At 38.1% G+C, this 19035-nt stretch overlaps 1 protein-coding gene across 9 annotated transcripts in view; it reads right to left on the bottom strand.

The window, feature by feature from the left end:
- The window catches only part of MAPK10 (mitogen-activated protein kinase 10), a 146622-nt gene that overhangs the window by 20975 nt on the left and 106612 nt on the right, over positions 1-19035 (bottom strand). For 8 of the 9 annotated variants that reach the window (XM_077782998.1, XM_077783001.1, XM_077782997.1 and 5 more), the window contains 2 exons: positions 5051-5233; positions 2408-2532 (listed from right to left, as the gene is read on the bottom strand). In XM_077782998.1, coding sequence (XP_077639124.1) covers positions 2408-2532; positions 5051-5233 — 308 coding nt within the window. Of the gene's footprint in view, positions 1-2407; positions 2533-5050; positions 5234-16692; positions 16765-19035 lie in introns of all 9 variants that reach the window. The other variant, XM_077783003.1, reaches the window with a different exon arrangement.

Raw genomic sequence — 19035 nt, 5'->3', positions numbered from 1 at the left:
CAGTCTCTGAAAGACCATAAACTTATAATAGACTATAAAAAGAGACTGTACCTGTCTCACTAGTCTGCTTTTTAACTGGGAAGGGCTGTTTTATCTGTTTCCCTCACATTTATAATGCTGTAAATCTGAGCAGACACTGAGGGTTGTTACCTCCAGGTTAAACTTCGACACCAAATTCTCTGCTTAGTCCCTGAACCAGCTTCAGTGCTCTGCATTCTCTACTCCAGCACATGCTGACATTTAAAAATGCTGCAACAGCTCACTTCAAAATTCCTGTCACATTAAATGCTTTCAGTTACCTGTCCTCTCATGCTCCTGAATGAAATGGACTCTGTACAGATGTCTGGCTGCTTTTGATGAAGCCATTTAGTGGGGAGAAGGAGGAATCTAACTAGAGAGCAGAAGTTACCTAATTCCCCCCTCTCCAGTGCTATACTGGCTGAAAATATCATCTTGTTTAATATCTTTGTATCCTAATTTCTGTTATTCCTACTGTACAGGATTACTGATAGTGGAAGGAATTCTGTCTCATATCACAATATGGGAGAACTTAAAAAAATCCTAAAACATCCCACTACCAACACTACCAAACCTTTAGCTACATGATGAAAGACTTCTGTGGAAAAGTGCTTATCAGGTATTACAAAAAAAAAAAAGTGCAGTGAGCATGGGCAGATGCAACACACTGCAGGCTTCTAAATCCCAGTGGGAAAACCAGGAAAAATAGTGGGAAGTTAAGCATTATGCAAGTGACCAAGCACAACTCTGTCACTAATTTTCCCATTGCTTTCATGTCAGGTTCCTTGGCTGCACATCTGTAGGGTAGTCTGTGAAAGAGCAGGGTTGCCTCATAGAGTCTCATTATGCTGCAAATTCAACATTAAAGAGCCACATGGCCATTTTTAGGCTTTGAAATGCCATTCAAATACTATTCTTTGTTCAGTTGTACCCTATTATAACTACTGTGGTTTTGTTCAGTATAGTCAAATTTACAGAGTCAGATTATTAAAGGAATAAGCAAAAGTATCTACCTTTCCAACAGCTAATTTGTTGGATGCTTTTAGAAGTCTTCTAAATTCCAAGCCTGCTATCTATTTGGTAAGATCCAACAAAAATACATGAGATGAGTAATTTCCCTATTGCCCGTGGCGTTAGGAAATATTTACTGAATTTGATCCTAACTCTTCTGTAGTTGTAAAAGGGCAGATATCTCAGTGGAGTACTTGCTGTAGAACACCCTTCTGAGCAAGAACAGAAAACCACCAATATTCTACAATAATTGTTTTATTTTTTTCTCCAGAAAATTATTAGTAAATTACTTATAGCTAACCACTAAAGGTATATCAGCATGAACAGATGGATATTTATAATTTATAATTTCATTGTGAAAAGTCTTCCAATTTAAGTTTCCCTCTGAAAATGAGATTGGCAAAATAAAGCCCTATAAAGTACTCCTAAATAACATCCTCTGAAAAAATCCCATGTGCTGGAAATTTCATAGGGGTTCGAACATTCAATTTACTTTTGAAGTTTACTGCACTTTCAAGAGCACAGACTGAATTGGAGCGTATCACTAAACAGAAGTGATTTAATTTTACAAGGTCTTCATTTCCTATGGTGACTAAATCAGATTTCTGAACCTGTTTTCATATATTTCATACAGGGTATTATATATTATATATTAATATTATATATTTCATACAGGCACCTTTCTGAATTTATGCCTATACCCATTATACCATACATTTTATACCATGTTACTGAAGTGCTGACAGATTACACTTATCCCTGTTAACACCAGCCTCACCAAGTCTTACAGAGAGCATGACAGGATTAGAAGAAAAAACACATTTCTGTTTGTACACAGTGTACATGATACTGTACATTAAACCACAGCCCAGGAAAACACCTGTGCCCCTCTTTCATTTTGTGGAAAAAATTATGTCCTGCTAAGCTTTTTCTGAATTCTGACTTCAGGATATTTTTTTCAGAATCCCAAATATTTTTTGCTTAATTCTCCTCCTCTTTACATATAAACACAGACATAAAAAGTGGTTTTTGCTGTCTTCCACATGGAAAGGTTTGGAAGGAAAGATAGTATCTTTTGCCAGATTAAGTTCTATAGCTAAAAAGGTGAGCTAGTGGATTCAAAATCCTTTCTAGAAGAAAGCAGAAAATGACTTAATATGCTTGAAGTGTCTTTGTTCCTCCCATCTATTATCAGTTAATCTAATAAAGAGAGATATCCTGTCCCTACAGATCCCATTTCACATCAATCCCCAGACCACCGCTGTCCCAGCATTGTTTCTTTCCAGCATGCTCATTATCCTGCTGCTGTAAAGCAGCAGGAATCCCTGAATCCCATTTGTGCTTGGCATTCTGAAGGGAGGAGTGCTGCCTCACTTACCGCCTCCACCTCTGCTGGGTCGTACCAGACATTAATGTATGGATGCTGTAAGGCTTCATCTACTGATATCCTCTTGGCCGGATCAATGACCAGCATCTTTGATAAGAGGTCCCTGGCTTGGCTGGCTGGAACAAGGGAAGCAGGGAAACAGCGTTAGTACAAAGCAACCTCTGCCTCCAGAGAAGGCTTAGTAGGGGTAGGAAAATAGCAGTGGCACAGCCCTTTGAGAGATTGGTTGTGTGTGTACTTCTGCTCCCTTGCCTCCTCATAGCAAGAGCTCTTCAGTAATCATTTTAGATCTGATTCATTAGAAAGGTGCCAAAATCAGGGCTGACACCATAAGCTCCCTAACAAGATTTAGTGACATTTTACACATGTGCAGATTCCACACAGAGGGATGAATAATATCCCATGCTTGATGTATCTGTGATTATTACCAGGATCAGAGTACAAAAGTTCAAATTAAGAATTCTAAAATCATGGCATTATTAAATCAAACCTGAAACTTACAGGCATTCTTAAGACTGGCTCAGAAAAACATCCACACTTCTCTGGATGTTTTAAAGTTTCTCACCTAACCTGCTGTGAAACATGAAACATTTTAATGAGGTGTAGAGATTAGGCTAATCTTAAGGCATCCCCTTAGAAGCAATAATTTCAAATCTGTACCCTTGTGGTATGGAAGTGTTTGGAACTGCTTGAGTCTTGTTTGTCCTGCGTAATGAAATTTAAATCAGTGGGGCACATATATATATATAGATATATATACATCTATATATATATCAAACAAATATATATATATATATATATATATATATATCATACAAACATTGAATTTTACATTGCAGCATTGATTTATTTTGCCTGATAATATATTCCATTGTTCCTATCAGGCAAATGGTGCCAGAACAAAGCCACAAACTCAGCTTTATATTACCCAAATGGATTTTTCCTAGTTGGAGTTTGTAAAAAATATAACATCTTAACCCATGTGAAAAAATTGTAACAACATATATTTCTGTTATATTAGTTATTATTAACCATATAGTGTTCTAAGATCTCGGATGCTCAGAATTATTTGATGTGTAAATGAAAAAGACAATGAAAGGGAAAAAAGCTGCAAAGAGCAGTAAGTGCAAAGATATTATTAGGTATCTCATCATACATGGGTGAGTGTCTAATTAAACCACTAACATTACATTATGGTGAAATATTTAGGCAGGGCATGGGATGATACAATGCTGCACAAGTAGGGATTCCTGAATGCACTGTTTCTTGCTTCATGGCTATATCTTCCAAACTGGCATTCAGGATGCTATGTTCTTTCTGTACCCAAAGGATAACAGCACTGCTTGACAGACATTTTTATTCTTTAGCTGCAAATGTAGGAAAATTCCATTATTCATTTGTGTTGTGGTAGGAGTAAAAAATTCTGAGTATCCAAAAGCATCTGCCCAGACCTTTCCCTTTACTCCCAGAGCCAGGACAGCAGCTTGGCTATGAAGCAGTTGTTAACTGGAAGAAAATTCTGGGTCATGTAATGACATGCAAATTGTAAGCAATTGAAATACATTAAATGCCACTGTGGTGAGTTGCTCCAAGGACTGGAGTGGTGCTGAGCCAGTACAGCACAGGTCTGCAGGGGCTCCAGGGCTGTGTACTAAGCACACAATAATCACTCTTTCCCATTGAAGTTCAATGCCCCATTCAAGTGAAAAAATACTTCAATACATTATTAAAATCATGGCAATTTTTCTTCTACAGGGGGATATCTAGTCACACTGCAATTAAGTTAATTTTCTACTTCACATATCTTAAGTGACCCACAGGATTTTTCAAAAGAAGAAATCCACCCCAGTGGATATTAATCCTTGGCTACTTCATTTTGGCTGATGTTGATAATATATTTTTATTTTCTAGTAAAGCTAGAGCTATGAGGCAGGCATTTGGCTGAACTGGTATTTTTCACCTGAAAAAAAGCCAGTGCAAGTGCTGAGATCTCCCAATGGAAGTTCCATTGTTCCTTTGTGTTACAAGTTCAAGAATAAGAGTAAAGGAACGTGGGACTCAGATTCAGTCAAAGAGAGAAACGAGAGTTTCTATCCAGGCAGAAGCCTGGGAAAGAGCTGGAGAATAATGTAAATAATTCTTTATCTCTCTTGTTTTTCACATTGTTTATAGTTAAGTTCTATCACTGTGCGTCAAGCACTCTGTGCCAATGGTGTAGGTTGTTTTCACTTCAGAACCAATGGAGTTGGTCCTCACGAAGCTCTGTATGAAAGAGCAGTGTATTTTGAATAAATTGGAGTTTTACTCTCACAGCCTTCTGGTCAGTCTTCTCATCCCCGTCCTGCCTCGACAGTGACAAAGGAACACCTCAATTCCTTGTAGCACAGGATCATCACATGGAACACCATGGGAATATTCTCAGTGCATCAGTGATTATATTCCCTTGGCTGCTCAAACACCAGGATCTCCAAAAACCATTTCCAAAGCCTGCCTCTCAGCTAAACAAAACCCATGCAGGCACTGGTCTGCAGCTAAGTGCATTAAATGGAATGCAACTAGAGAGAAGAAAAATTGGAAAAGGTTTAATTCCACTGCAGCTTTTGCACATGAACCATGTCCCTTTGTCAGACATACCTTTGAGTTTGTTGTGTTCCGAGTCTGCTGGGAAGAGAGAGTCTGGAAAAAGTTTGGGGAAAGTGAGGCCAGCATACTTGGGTCTGTTCTCAACGTAGTTCCGTACTGTTGGCTGCAGCTTCTTCATGAATTCTGGACAGGGTGTTCCCAGCTGCTCAATAACTTTATTCCACTGATCAATATCTGAACACCAGTAGTTAAGGGAAACAAAATGCAAACCCCCATGTAGCCTCCTGACATTTCTGCTTGTGTTCTCTGAGAATCCTCAGAGTTATTTAACTCCCTTCATAACATCTTTACAGTCATTATCTTTTCTTCTCGTCTCACTATTCATCCAGGTCCAACAGTCTGCAAAGGGAAAAATTCTCACACGCAACTCACACAACTGCAGGACATTGCGCAGTTCTAAAACCATGACCACCGCAGAACAACACGCAGATTCTTCTCCTTGGGTCAATGCTTGTTACCATTTTTTTTTTTTAAACTTGAAATCCAGTGACTTGCACTCCCTTTTTTTACATGCAGGTAATTGTCAGTACCTCAGCATGGAAGACCAACATGTGCACCTGTCTCCCTATTCAGTCGGTGGAGAGGGAGACCCAGCTGGCTTAAAGAAGTTCTGCACAGGACAAAAAACTTCTCCCACTCATCTGCTTTGTACTTTACTCTCTCCAATAACTTCATTGATGCTAATTTTTACAATACTAGCCAATCAGCAACCCCTCAAAAACAATTTGTTTGATTTTATAAGAATGCACTGGGACTCATTTTCTATTGGCAAATTATGCACAGGTGTAGACAGATGTTTCTCTTTAACTGAAAAAGTGACAGCTACATTGCTAATTTGATACCAGCTAATGGGAAACAGGCTCTAATGCCTAAAAAGAAAGTGTATTACAGGCATTTCATACTGAGATTTTTATCTGTTGAGGTGTTGATATTTTAGTTTTCTTGTGCTAACATTTAGGCACCTGATGGGTGTTATGTAGCTCTTTCAGCCACATTCAGAACAAGACTGACTGTGCCAACAAAAAAGGAAATTATCAGTAGCATCTGTACATCACACTAATTCACAGAGCTAAGAACCTGATGACTACAAGGGAAAAAAAAAAGGATTACATGCAGCCATGGGTACCTTGATACTAGGAAATACAATGAAGGGAGATTTGCTAAGAGCACACTAGAAAGAAAATACTTTTAAAAGACAAACATTCAAAGCATTTCAGCACAAACATTTCTTTTCTTAAAAGTATTCTCTTAAGTTATTATTTTCATCAGTATCTTAAGTGTGGAGGAGTTCTCAAAATATTAAGAAAGATAACAGAAAAAAATAGGCAAAAAAATGCAGTAGCAATTTCTGATTTTAAAAATTATTTTAGAGAAATGAAAACAGTCTTTTCATGTATCTTGGAAAGTAAAGACAGACTAAATTTTTATTTACCTTAACTATCTTATTTGAACAAAAAAAGCTAATAATTTGTTTTAAAATTGCAGGTTTACTAATCAAAAAAGTTTAAATGAATGAAAATCATTTAAACATATGCTTTAAGAATCTTAAAGCAGTGTTTTAAATAATTTTATTTTCAGCTGAAAAAGGCTGCTAGAAATAGCAGCAGTCTGGAAAGATTTTTATGAATACCTCTTATTTTTTAAACTAACATGAAGATTTATGTAGAAAAGCCCCTCACACACATACCCCCTGTAGGTTGTTTGTAGTTTATCTTGTGTTGTCCATGAAAAATACTTTTTTTATCAACAGAAAACTGAACAATTACAACAAAAGTAAAGTTATCTAAGACTACATCTGTTCAAAGAATAGCCTGAATATTTCATTAAATATTTCATTAGAAAATAAAGTGGTTTGACATTTTAAACTTGGGTTCAAGTCAAGATACCTCAGTGACTGCTAGCTGAACTGCTTCAGAAGCAGGTCTCTGAGGAACTTGGGAATACAGAGTGTGTAAATGCTTTGCAGAGAAAAACAGAGAGTACAGAAATGAAGAGGCTAATAGTTGTGCCAAGAGAAGCTAAATGGGTGAGAGAGCCAAGCTCTAAAATCATCACTGGAAGCATTACCTGTCTGTGTTGAGTGATGTGTTTGATAAATAGGGAGGGCCAAACACAAGGACTTGCTTCGAACGAGGCCACCCGTGTACAGAGCAGGTGAACCATCTCCCAAGCATTTAGTAAAGGCCAAAGAAAAACTGATCTTAGGGATCAAAGAATTATGTGGGACTTGGACACACTGAGAGGGAACATGTAGAAAGATGTCCTAGACATGAGCAATAAGGGAAAAGGGGTACAAGAAGTTCCCAGAGAAGGTCTGATGTGATGGGAACCACTGTCAGTGATGACGGAGAAGGGAGAAGGAAAATCCACAGACAGATCAAGTTCACACTGCACACATTCCTTCAAAGCTGACAGAAAGGATCTCACTAAGAAACAACACACAAGCAGACTACCACCTACAAGTGGACATTTTGAGATAGAGTCACCAGTGCAAAAACCAGAGGCAAAGGCAACAGAACTGGCAGAGCCACCATGTTCTGCTCCTTGACTGGACTTGATTTGCAGGATAGCACTGGACCTTTGACAGCCCTGCTCTTACCAAGAGCCAAAAGGTCAGGCTTTATGTCACAGCAACCTCAGGGACTGGTTTTGAGTAATGAATGATCTGAATGGGTAATCGTGCTTCTTTACTGTATTTTTTCTGACTTATGTTGTTCATATACTGCCAAACCCCTTTAATAACATCCATTCATTTGCTCTTTAGATGCATTGACATGTACACACACACACACACACACACAAATTGACACACAAACTCAGGACTGTTTTTGTCCTGATAATAGCAATAACAAAACCATGCTAAGTGAAAGCAGTTAGATATATGTTTTAGTCAGCTGGGCACACACATTTTCTCTCTAGTAATGATTCTCCCCTTACCTGGACTTTAAAACCACTGGATTATATTCTGCTGGTTAAACTCCATTTTACTGTAATGTTTTATGCAGTCACCATGTGTGATGCATCTTTGATGCACCTGGTGATTAGAAGTTGTACCTATCATGGTATGAGATTAAAAAAAAGTCTTGGAAAAAAATCTGAGGTCTACACATCAAAGCAAAGAAACAGCTTCTCAAGCTTCCAGTCAGCATTAGCTTCAGCAATTCTGGAGGAAACAAATGCTACTACAGGACAGTCCTAATGTGAATCAAAATCTACAGTAGGTGACATGAATCAATTAAAGATTGTAACTATTGATGTTATTTAAAAACAGTACTAAAAGTCAGTGATCATGGAACTCTGATGGAAGTTTTCCAGGAAACAAAAAAAACCACCAAAACCCCCAAACAAACAAACAAACAAACAAAACAAACCCAAAAAATCTCTTAAGAAGAAAAAAAAGAGGATCCTCTTTTCCCCCTTGAAATTAAGCAAATGTTAGACAGACTGACAGGACTTACAGTTGGAAAGAATTCCAACCCAAAGGTCTAGAAAATGATGGAATGTCTGCTTAAAAGCTATTTGAATCAGTTCAGCTGGCCACTGCCCCAGGCAAGATCAAGGAAAATGTGTCAACTCTTCACAACAGCATCTGTATGATTTAAGACAGAAGATGGGCTCTAACCTGGATTTATTAGCTTGCCTCTGGCACTAACATTATGGCATTTAGTAACATTAAGGTGGCCACATAGAGTTACAGCAAAGATTTAAGAATATAGATAAAAAATTAGCATCTTCTGAATGAAGATTTATCACTGAGATCTCAGGTAGCCTCAAGCTCACCCACCACCTTTTCTCTTTGCAGCTTTATACTCTCCTAAGGATTGTTCCCCTTTGCTTTCTAAATACTTGGTTATTTATTTGAAAACAACACTAAGCTGAACTGCTGATTAAGTGACATATTTTTCTAAAGCAAAGGCATAAAAATTTAATAGGAAAATAATATTGTGAATTAAGAATAAAGTATTTATTTTGAAAAAATCAGATTTCACAGTAAATTTATCTATTTAGAAGCACAGACTGAAAGTGTGCATTTTTTCTGTGTGCATTGATGCAATATAGTTCAAAAATGAGGATTAAAAACCAGTGCTTTGTTAATTCAGTTGTAAACCTCAGATAAATTAAATTCCTGAAAACTCCTATACAAGTATAAGGAAATTGAGTTTGGCTATAAGAGAAAATTTACAATACTTCTCTGTCTCAGTCAGAAAATATTAAAAGCATTTCTACAGTGTACAAAATAGTAGCTTGTAATTAAAAGAACAACTTAGACAACAAATTATTGTCTTCCTATCTAGCCTCAAAATCACAACAATTTTTCTTTTTCCTTCTCATGACATGTCTGTGTAAATCACCCTCTTTTTTGAGTAAAGAATTGTATTTTGTTAAGTTCAACTGCAAGGTTTTGCAGGAGGAGTTACTGTTTGCCTTAGGATGTTTCAGTTGTACTGCAATACTTAAAAAACTTAATCTCTCATGTTTGTTCACCTGAAAGAGAAGCCTTTTTCTAAAATCCTCCTCGAGCTGTATCTATGGACTGTGATGTAGCTATGGGCTGTGAAGCACGAGTAATTGAGCCAGAATGCCTGTTTATGAGAGAGCTGTTGGAACTGTGCTGGACAGTGGTGGTGCTGCTGGGAATCCTGCTTCCCTGCCTGGCACTTTCTCCACCTGTCCAGCAGCACCTCCACACCAGCTTTGCTGTGCAGGGGCAGGATTTGCTCTTTGTGTTGCTTCTGGACATAATTAAAATTAGGACGTGTCAAATCTTGCTTTTCTTAAGGTAGGCACAACATAAACAAAACAGACACAGGATGTTTTGTTTGTAACAGACAGACAGGGGAAGATCATCTCTTCTCAATCAAAAAATCTTGAGGTTGCTTATTGTTTTCTCCTTAGATCTGAATATTCCACCAATAAAAACTAACTGCTCCACTTCAGTGCTCATAACTCGTCAAATTTAGAATAATTACTATGAAAAGCTCTGCAGTTCCCTCCACAACACCAAATTGTGGCAACAACTGCAAAGTTGATAGGCCAATTTAAAAAAAAAATTTAATTGGACCTTTCTTTTTAAAATAAATCTGCTAAAAAAGGATCTAACCAGCTTCACTGTGGGAGACATCAGTGTCACATTCATATTTTTTCCACAGTCCCACAGTTCACACATTGATGCCAACGCAGTTTACAAAAAAGCCCACACAAAAGGAATTGAAAATGCTACCATCTGACAAGACAGTAACTATAAAGCATTTTCTGTTCCAAGGTGAACACTTTGAGAAGCATGTGGCATTTGTAAAAATCAGACTGCAACAGAAAATTCTGTGCAGTGTTCAGAATAATAATTGCTATTTATATGGAATAACAGAATGTGGTGATAACAAAAACTAACGTGCAGCACAAATAAATTACTTAAGAAGATTACCATTGATCATTCAGAAGTTAGGAGATAGCAATGTTCATTGTGCAGATGCCATCATTAACATTTTGGATGACCATCTGTGGCTCCTTAAATTTTCAAATACTATTTTTTGGCTGGTATTTCATTCAGTTGCTGTTCATCTGTGCTTACACAGCAGTAAGGAAATCATAAAATCATAGGATGGTTTGGGCTGGAAGATCATCTCATTCCAAGTCCCCTGCCATGGGTAGGGACAGCTTTCAGTAGGTCAGGTTACTCAAAGCCCCATCCAACCTGGCCTTGAGCACTTCCACAGCTGTCACACCACAAACATGTTACAGGTGTTTATAAAAACCACCTAGGAGTCTGCATAGGAAGTAGGATCTTAGTGATACAGCACAATCCCAAAATGTTTCTGTTTTTACTGTCAGTGAAGTTGTTATGAGCTCAGGTTGCTTCTGAATCTCAGGTGTTCCTGCAACAACTTGGATAAGAAATCAAGAATAGACTCCTCAAGCCCAAAACAGAGAAAACAGGATCCTGGAAACTGTAGGGTTGCTCCTCTTCCAGAATCAGGAGAGAACAGAACCATTCTGTGTTTTCATTTGTGTAATTATTCAAAAGTTCCTTTTGACCTTTATGAGTGAGTTTTTACAACAATTAACAGTTACTCAATTGTCCAGTGTTTAAGGAAAGACAAATATTGGCCTTGAAGTTCAAGAATATTCAACAACATACACCATTCTATATATTCATGTATAGATTGGTCTATATCTATATCTATCCATCAGCTGAGCCACCTCCAGCAACCCCCAGCTCACTAATACTTCATAAATCTTTTGCATCAGTTCTTTCTCTACATTTACTCTGACTTCCAAGGAGTGGAAGCTGTACACATCACTCCAAGGATGGAAAGTCAACAAAGAGAAAAGGCTGAATAAAGAGAGAAATAAAAAAATCTTCATGAGAAAATATAATAAATATGCAATAGAGCAGTTGTCAAAATGTATGAACCAAGTTGCATTATTGGATAGGAGCAAGTGTTCTCATTTTCCTTGTATTTTCATACAGATGGCAGGTTTTTCAAGATAAAATTATAAGCTGTTAGCACACTGTCAAAGTTCAAACAATTTGTGTTTAATACAAACATTTCTATAAGAGTTACATTGCTGTATTGAAAATAGTTAAGTAGGCAATGGATAACCTTTCATCATTTAATAGTGCTGGGAGTGGATTTTTGCAGCCTGGGCACTCATTTTTTGGTGGTTTATCCACAAACAGTACTGTTTCCATGGAACTGATGCTCATTCAGCATTATTGCTCACAGAAAAACCACACCAAAAAATTACTTTTCAAATAGAGTAAAATTCTCATCTCAGATTTAAAGCAGAATTAATTTATTGTGCAAATACATAAAGCTGCTTTTCCTAAGGAGTTTATGATTTCTTACTGCTGATGATACCCTGAAAATCACAAAATGCTGTTTTGCTTACTGTTGTAACCATTAAACCTGTACTTGTTTTAACAGGTAAGACCACAGTGTACTCCTGTGCAAAATTTCTGCAGGCTCTATGTGTTTTTCCATCAGTTCAGATTTCCTGACAAAGAAAAGGCACAAAAAAATTAGTTCTTTGAAGGTCTGCTGGAACAGTTTCCAATAACCTCTTCTCTGTTGTTTTCATAACAGACCCTGAATCTTCTGCATAAAAAAGAGAAAGTTCTAGGGCAGTTATTGAGATCTTCTCTGATGCCTGAGAAAATAATTTTGCCACTAATCCTAGAAAATACAAACCCATTTTTTAAAAAAAGATTATGGCCTATGATATAATGACTTGTGTACGGATACTGCTGGACTTTATAGATTATTCTGACTTAATATAGCAGCATTTGTTTATGGAACCAAAACAAAGTTATTAGGCAAAATATGTATATTGAAAAGTATTTTCAGAAGCTAAACTAATTTTTCTTCTCTGTATTTCACCAGCAATGTAGATCAGTTTGATGTGAAGCTTGTAAGTAAATTAACTCTATGCCTGGAAGAAATTTATCAAAAGGTGAAACTATTATTTCAGAACATGAGTCTTGAAAAACATAGATTTGTTTTTGTTTAAATGAAATGGCCAGAAGTGTGGATTTTAAAAAAGAGATTCCTCAAGAGTATTGATGGCTTACATGTATTTCAGTCTATTCTCTTCATCTCACACTGGTCATGTTCTTCACTTTCTGAGCACTGAGTCTCAGCTCAAGGTGTGGAGGAGTTTCAACTCTGTGAGACTCTTTAATGATGTTGGTTATCTTCTAAAATTCAGCTCTCCTTCATGAGCTCAAAAAGGCCCTGTTTGTCTTCTGAATTCCACAATATGGCTTTGAAGCTCTGCCCAGCATTTTTTCAGCAGCTCAGCTGAAGTATAAGCTCATCAAATCTGCTGCTGGCTGGAGAACTTCCTCTACAAACACATCTGCCACACCTGGCACTGGCTGAAGATTTCAAGAGCTCTGATATGACTGATGCTTAACAACTTCAGGAAGAAATTTCATATAGCCATAGAAGTGTTTAGGTTGGAAAAGACCTCTAGGATCATTGGGCCCAGCACTAAAGTCCACTGAAGGCTGCCAGGGCTGCAGCAATCCTGCACTGGTGGAGTTTGCAGTCCTGAGGGATCAGGTGAGGAGTAAAGTCAGGACCCTGAATTTTTGGAAAGCAAAGTTCCAGCTGTTCAAGGAGTCTTGAACAATAAGACCCCTTGGGAAACTGCCCTCAGGGACAAGGGAGCAGGACAGAGATGACACATATTTAGGGACACTTTCCACAGAGCACAAGAGCCCGCAATCCCTTTATATTCCAATCCCTACAGCATGCATGGCACAATTGCAGCTGTAGAATAAAGTAGAATAAGACATGTACTAAGAGCACCTGACATCACATCTCTCTGCTGAATATATACTTGTCTCCCTGAGCTGGTCCAAGTACAGGATTTAAAGGCACATTCATCCTTGTCTGCCCAAAATGCCTGCAGCAGCTAAAAAAATACTTGTAACTACACTTTCACAGCTCACCAGAGGAATAAGGCACCTTCTTCACACCTCCAGATCATCCATGCAGCAATGAGAAAAGGTTAACAGTTTCCCTCATAAAATCTTGAGGAGAACACATGGAACAAGAGTCAGACTCAGGTACAGCCAGCTTATCCCATTGTTCCTGAGGCAACACAGCACACCATGTCCTTGCTCGAGGCACAATTAGGTGCACGCTTCATGCTGATTGCTTTTTGAAAGCAGAACTACTGCTGTCAATATTGAAATTAAGTTTTCATATGAAATTAAAAAAAAAAAGGAAAAAAAAAAGAAAAAGCTGTAGCACACAATTAAGTGCATCACATGCATCAAAAATTATGGAAAAATAGTAAAATTTCAAGGATCAGTAAGGACCATGAGATTTTGGACACTCTCAATCATTTTTCACAACTGGGAGTTTAAAAGAGAATAGAGGTGTGTTCTGTTCTCAGTTTCACTCCAGTGATTTCAGTGAATTCAGATGGATTACAGGAGTAGGACAAAGCAGCAGCCTAGCTAAGCACTCCACTCTGCATTTACTCAGAGGCATTTTCTGCTTTTCTGCTTCTGAATTTTCCTACTGAAATTTTTGAAGCTAGCTGAATGGACTATTTAGGTGTGTAAACAGTAACAGCATCAAATGACCTACACTCCTTAACCACTGGAAAATGGCAAATAGTAAATTTTGCTGTCAAATATATGATTGGCAGCGAATTTCTCATGAATATTCAATCTTTTAGCTTCAAAAATGCTTTTCATGGTTATTTATGCATAAAAATTGACACAAATTGCTATTAAATACTCTTCAAATCACAGTGTGGATGTGAAATGAAACACTGACTATTAAGAAAAAACTGCTGATAGCAAATTCTGCTACACTGCCAGGCTTAACCCATTTTATGTCAAAGAAGAAACTTTTTTAAAGAAATGGATGTTTAATTACTCTTGCTCCTGCACTTAAACACATCCTTAAGTACACATCCTCTGAGCCCTCAAGCTCTGAGGGCTCAGAGTCCCTGCTGATGGAATTAATCCAGCTGCCCAACTCCATCACTCGTCTGAAGAAATAATCTTTTTTACAGCAATGCTAAGCATTTTCTGTGCAGGTTTAAGGCAGAGGATGACACGAGGTCATGGATCTCAGCAGGCTGGGTTGGAGCTTGCAGCTTCCCAACTGCAGCTTTCAGCTGCACAGATGGTCAGGGGAGCCAGAACTGCTGAACCCCTGCTCGTGGCTGCTCAGCAGCAGGGAAGGGGTGTGGGGGATGGATTTGGAGATGAGGTGGCTTTGAGGAGCAGCCTGAAAGAAAGCAATGGTATAATTCTCTGTCTATGGAATAGGCAGCTATGGAACAGCAGAAGAAAAGGAGAGAGGTACAGAAAACATAGAGAAAGTTTAGCAATGTATCATAAATAAAGATGAAGAACATGAACTCAGTTATAGCCAATCCCAAAGAAATCAGCAGCTGGTAATGAAAATTTCTGTGGAGTTATTGCAATAATAGATGGCACACAATGCTTTAATTATAGAGGCTTTGTGCAAGTTCTTTTTAACAAGCTTGCAGCTGTGTCAAAGAAACCAGTTTTTGAAGTGCTATTTAAGACATATTCTTTTTGGACTTATTTGGGGTTATCTTTAAATGTTAGCTTATAAAATGTCTGTGAACATAAAACCAGTTATGATTACATCACTGTGGGATGCTCAAACGTTTGACTCCACATTGACAGGAAACAGAAGCACAGCAGATCTGGAACACAAATCGATGCTAATGATTTCCATTAACACACAGAAGGGAAATGTTTACTTTCACATAGACAGAGGAGATGTGCTCCAGATCATACAATGACACAAGGAAAGTGTATTGCTCATTTCACTATGGATATGCTCACCCAGCATTTTGGACAAAACACAAGTTAGAATCTTACTAGGCAAGGCTGTGAAATTAATGATATAATTACTGATTTTCATTTCTTTAATGCTCTTAAGATGATACTTTTTCCACATTTTGATCAAAATATTGAGCCCTTTAAAATGCAAATGAGGTCAGAAGTGCTGAAGTGAGCTGGTAAGTATGTGCATATACACACACAAGTGCACATGCACACCTACACAGAGGAAGTTACATAAAAATTAACTTCTGTTATCTAAGTACAAAATTTAAAATAGAAGGGAAACTCATACACAGGCCATATCCATTTCTCATATTCACAATCCTATGGGCAGTAAAAAACTGGAGTTAGATCAAGCACGTACTGATCTCAGTTATTGTTACACACAAGTGTTCCACAATCTGATAAATACTAAAGTGCTTCAATAAAGCATGGAACAAAATAAGAAATATGGCTGCCTCAGACCTGAGTGTAGAATGGTCTCTAAGGAGAACAAATATATTCTTAGTCTGCTTGTCTACTGATTTAGTGTGTTTATCTGTAAATCACTTCTTGTTGATGTCAAGAATATATTCTGCTTTCACATAATAGTTCCATGTACTTAAATAAAAGATGGCAGATCCAAGTCCATTACAACAATTTCCCAAGAAACATCCAGACTTCTGAGTCATTAAACTACTACCAAGTGATGATTTTAGTCTTGGGAAGAAGTTGTGCCCAAATTGAAACCATTTCCTACTTTTATACTTTAATACCACTTGAAGAGCAACTGCACAAAGCAAATAAACAATTTAGTGAGTCTATAACAAGTAAGTATTTCTATGATTTATGTCTGAGTATCACAGAGATGCAGAAATGCGTGTGAAATGCAGAACATCTAATATCTCTCCCTGAGGTAAGCAGTGACTTGTGCTTACCCTTCTATAATCTTTAAAAACCCGCCTCATTTGTACAACATGTCCCTCCCAAACACACACCACCAAATTAATAAAGACACATTCATAATAACAAAACTGTGGTCACTGGCTGCAGAAAGTGATGCTCATGAACTGTGTGGGATGTTGCTTTCCATCTCCTCGTGCTGTACTTACTGTGGTTTTCACCTAAGGCTTTTGCTGAGAGGCAGTAATGGTTTGTTGACATTTTGGTTTGCAGGGATTTTGCAGTGGGACTTAACCCAGCTCTTTAGGTACAGAACAGAGGTATGTCAGCACTAGTCTAGTGGGAAGGGGCTGGAAGGGAAAGGGTTGGAAGTACCTGCTGGGGCCAGAATGGCTGCTAGGAAGGATACGATCAGTGCCAGGAAACAACACAGCACCTTTAATCATTTCTCCCATGATGCACCCTACTGACCACATGTCAACTGAAAACAAAAATGAAATGAAGGTAAACAAGAAAACAGGAACAGAACAACAAACAAATGAGAAGACTTATCCAATCATGCTATAGCACAGCGCCTGCAGACAGACCTGCCTCTTGCTCTCGGCGGCTGCTTTTCTGCCTGAGCACACAAGTTTCATGACAACAGAGCAGATCTGAGAAAAATCGACTCCAACAGTTTCCTTTACCCCAGAGAGGATGAAAGACAAATCCATTAAATACAGAAACCCAACTGAGACCTGCGGCTGGCTACTGTGTCATAATAAAACTTTGTAATTAAAATTTACCAATTAATTTTGTCTTTTTCAAGTTTTCATTTGTATTCATTACCTAGGTTTATGATGCTTTGTTTTGTAAATGAATGCTGGTCTCTGTATTCAATAAGGATATGCAAATTGCTATTCTTTTATCATTCCAGCTACCAGAGAACCATGCATATTTTCACAAGCTGAACTGCCAGAAGCCACAAAAGGAACTTGGGTCCTTGTGAAGACATATCCACTGCTGACTCAGGATTATGAATAGAATTTTTGAGATCATTCAGCTCCAACAATGCTTGCTTTAGGGTCTGTTGGCTCACTTCCAGCAAATCTCAGTGAAGCCAGCAGTCCATCACAGGGATCTTGAGAATCTCATGAGATTTCCATTTGCCATGATAGGAAATGGTGATTTCTAAATAGGCCAGTTGAGACAAAGAAGCACTAAGCTGTACCTTCTGCAGTGAAATTCAGAGAATATCAGGGGCCTATTTACCTCCTACAGAGGTAGGAAGAGCAGTTCAGCTGGGTCAAACAAAGTTCACCACAATTTACACTGGAGCACAAGATGAAAATCAGATTCCTTATATCCAGCACAGGATTAAGGTGGCATTTTCCCCCATACTGATTCCATGTAACCACATTACCTCTGCTGTCCTTGCTCTATGATTAGTCATAGAGCATGAAAGCAAGCACAGGGACAGACTGGTGTCTCAGGGCCAGGAACTGGGGAAAAAAATACGAAAGCATCATGCTGCTTGGTTAAATTTACTTTTGCAATTTCATATTTAGCAACAGTTTAAAGTGCATTTGACTTTGAAGGCAAATGCCCTATTTGTGGAAATCTTAACATGCCTGGGTCTAAGGTTCCCTTGTTGCTTTATTTAGCATATGAAAAGCTTCTACACTACCCAATAAATTAATTAATAAACAAAAAACAAAGAACTAAAGAAAAGGCTACTTGTTTGGAAGCAATAAGCAGACCGAGAGATGCAAATTATTGCTGCTTTCATCACAAGCTAAATGGCATGCAAAATATCAGGAAAAAATAGAGCAAGCAGTTGTTTGTTCGTCTGTTATTAATTCCTTTTTATTTTCAGAGGCTGCCTCCTGACATCACTGCTCTATGCTATGCTCCAGGGGGCACACACACAAGTTGAACTAGTGCCTTACTAAACTGCAAACCGTGTCAAATCAGAGATGATTATTCCCCTCTGTGCCTGAGGTTTTGGGAAGGAAGCTATTTGAAAATTTCCAAATCAGAAGGAGCAGAGATAAACACCTAAATATAACCAACATCCTTTTTGACTGCTGCCTGTTTTTCACCTCCTGAGGCAATTAGAAATAAATCAAAGTGGAACCAGGATTTGGCTGCATGTTAGACGTAGTTAGTTGGAGGTTAAGAATTTTAGCACATACAGAAGCAGCTGTCAGAAGTCCCAGTCAAGGCACTGAGACTTGTGCAAAGCACCAGAAAGGACTGCAGAACTGAGATCTATGCCTTGATCATCTGCTTCATTTAGTCCAACATCAGTCCAGATGTCGGATTGATTGTCCAAGTAATTTCACTCATACCTGCATCAGAAAAAAATCAAGCATACCACAATCTCTAAACACCTGCATTCAGTTCCAAAGCACTGAAAATCTACACCTGGTAAAAGTTTTTTTTTCAAATATGAGTAATCACAAATGCTGGCAATGCTGCATTAACACATGGAACATCCCTAAGCTTTAATCAAGGGCAGGCTAACTTTAGTGACAGACCTCTTCATGATTCAAGGTAAAGCTTCAGTTTAGCAACTATTTGCCTTGATGTTTGTAAGAGCATGTGAAACAGTGTTAAGGAATTTATCCTACAGCTGTTCAAGACTCTCTGAAGTGGAACTGTTGGGATTTGGGTAGCCCTTGATGGGAAACCCACTCACCCCTAGAATATCCAGGTCCTGGATTACTAGGAGTAGGGAATTTTTAATGTGTTCAGAATCTCTACAAACCAG

The sequence above is a fragment of the Lonchura striata genome, chromosome 4 (genome assembly GCF_046129695.1).
Source record: "Lonchura striata isolate bLonStr1 chromosome 4, bLonStr1.mat, whole genome shotgun sequence".
NCBI lineage: Eukaryota > Metazoa > Chordata > Aves > Passeriformes > Estrildidae > Lonchura > Lonchura striata.
This window is presented reverse-complemented; position numbering and strand designations above follow the sequence as displayed.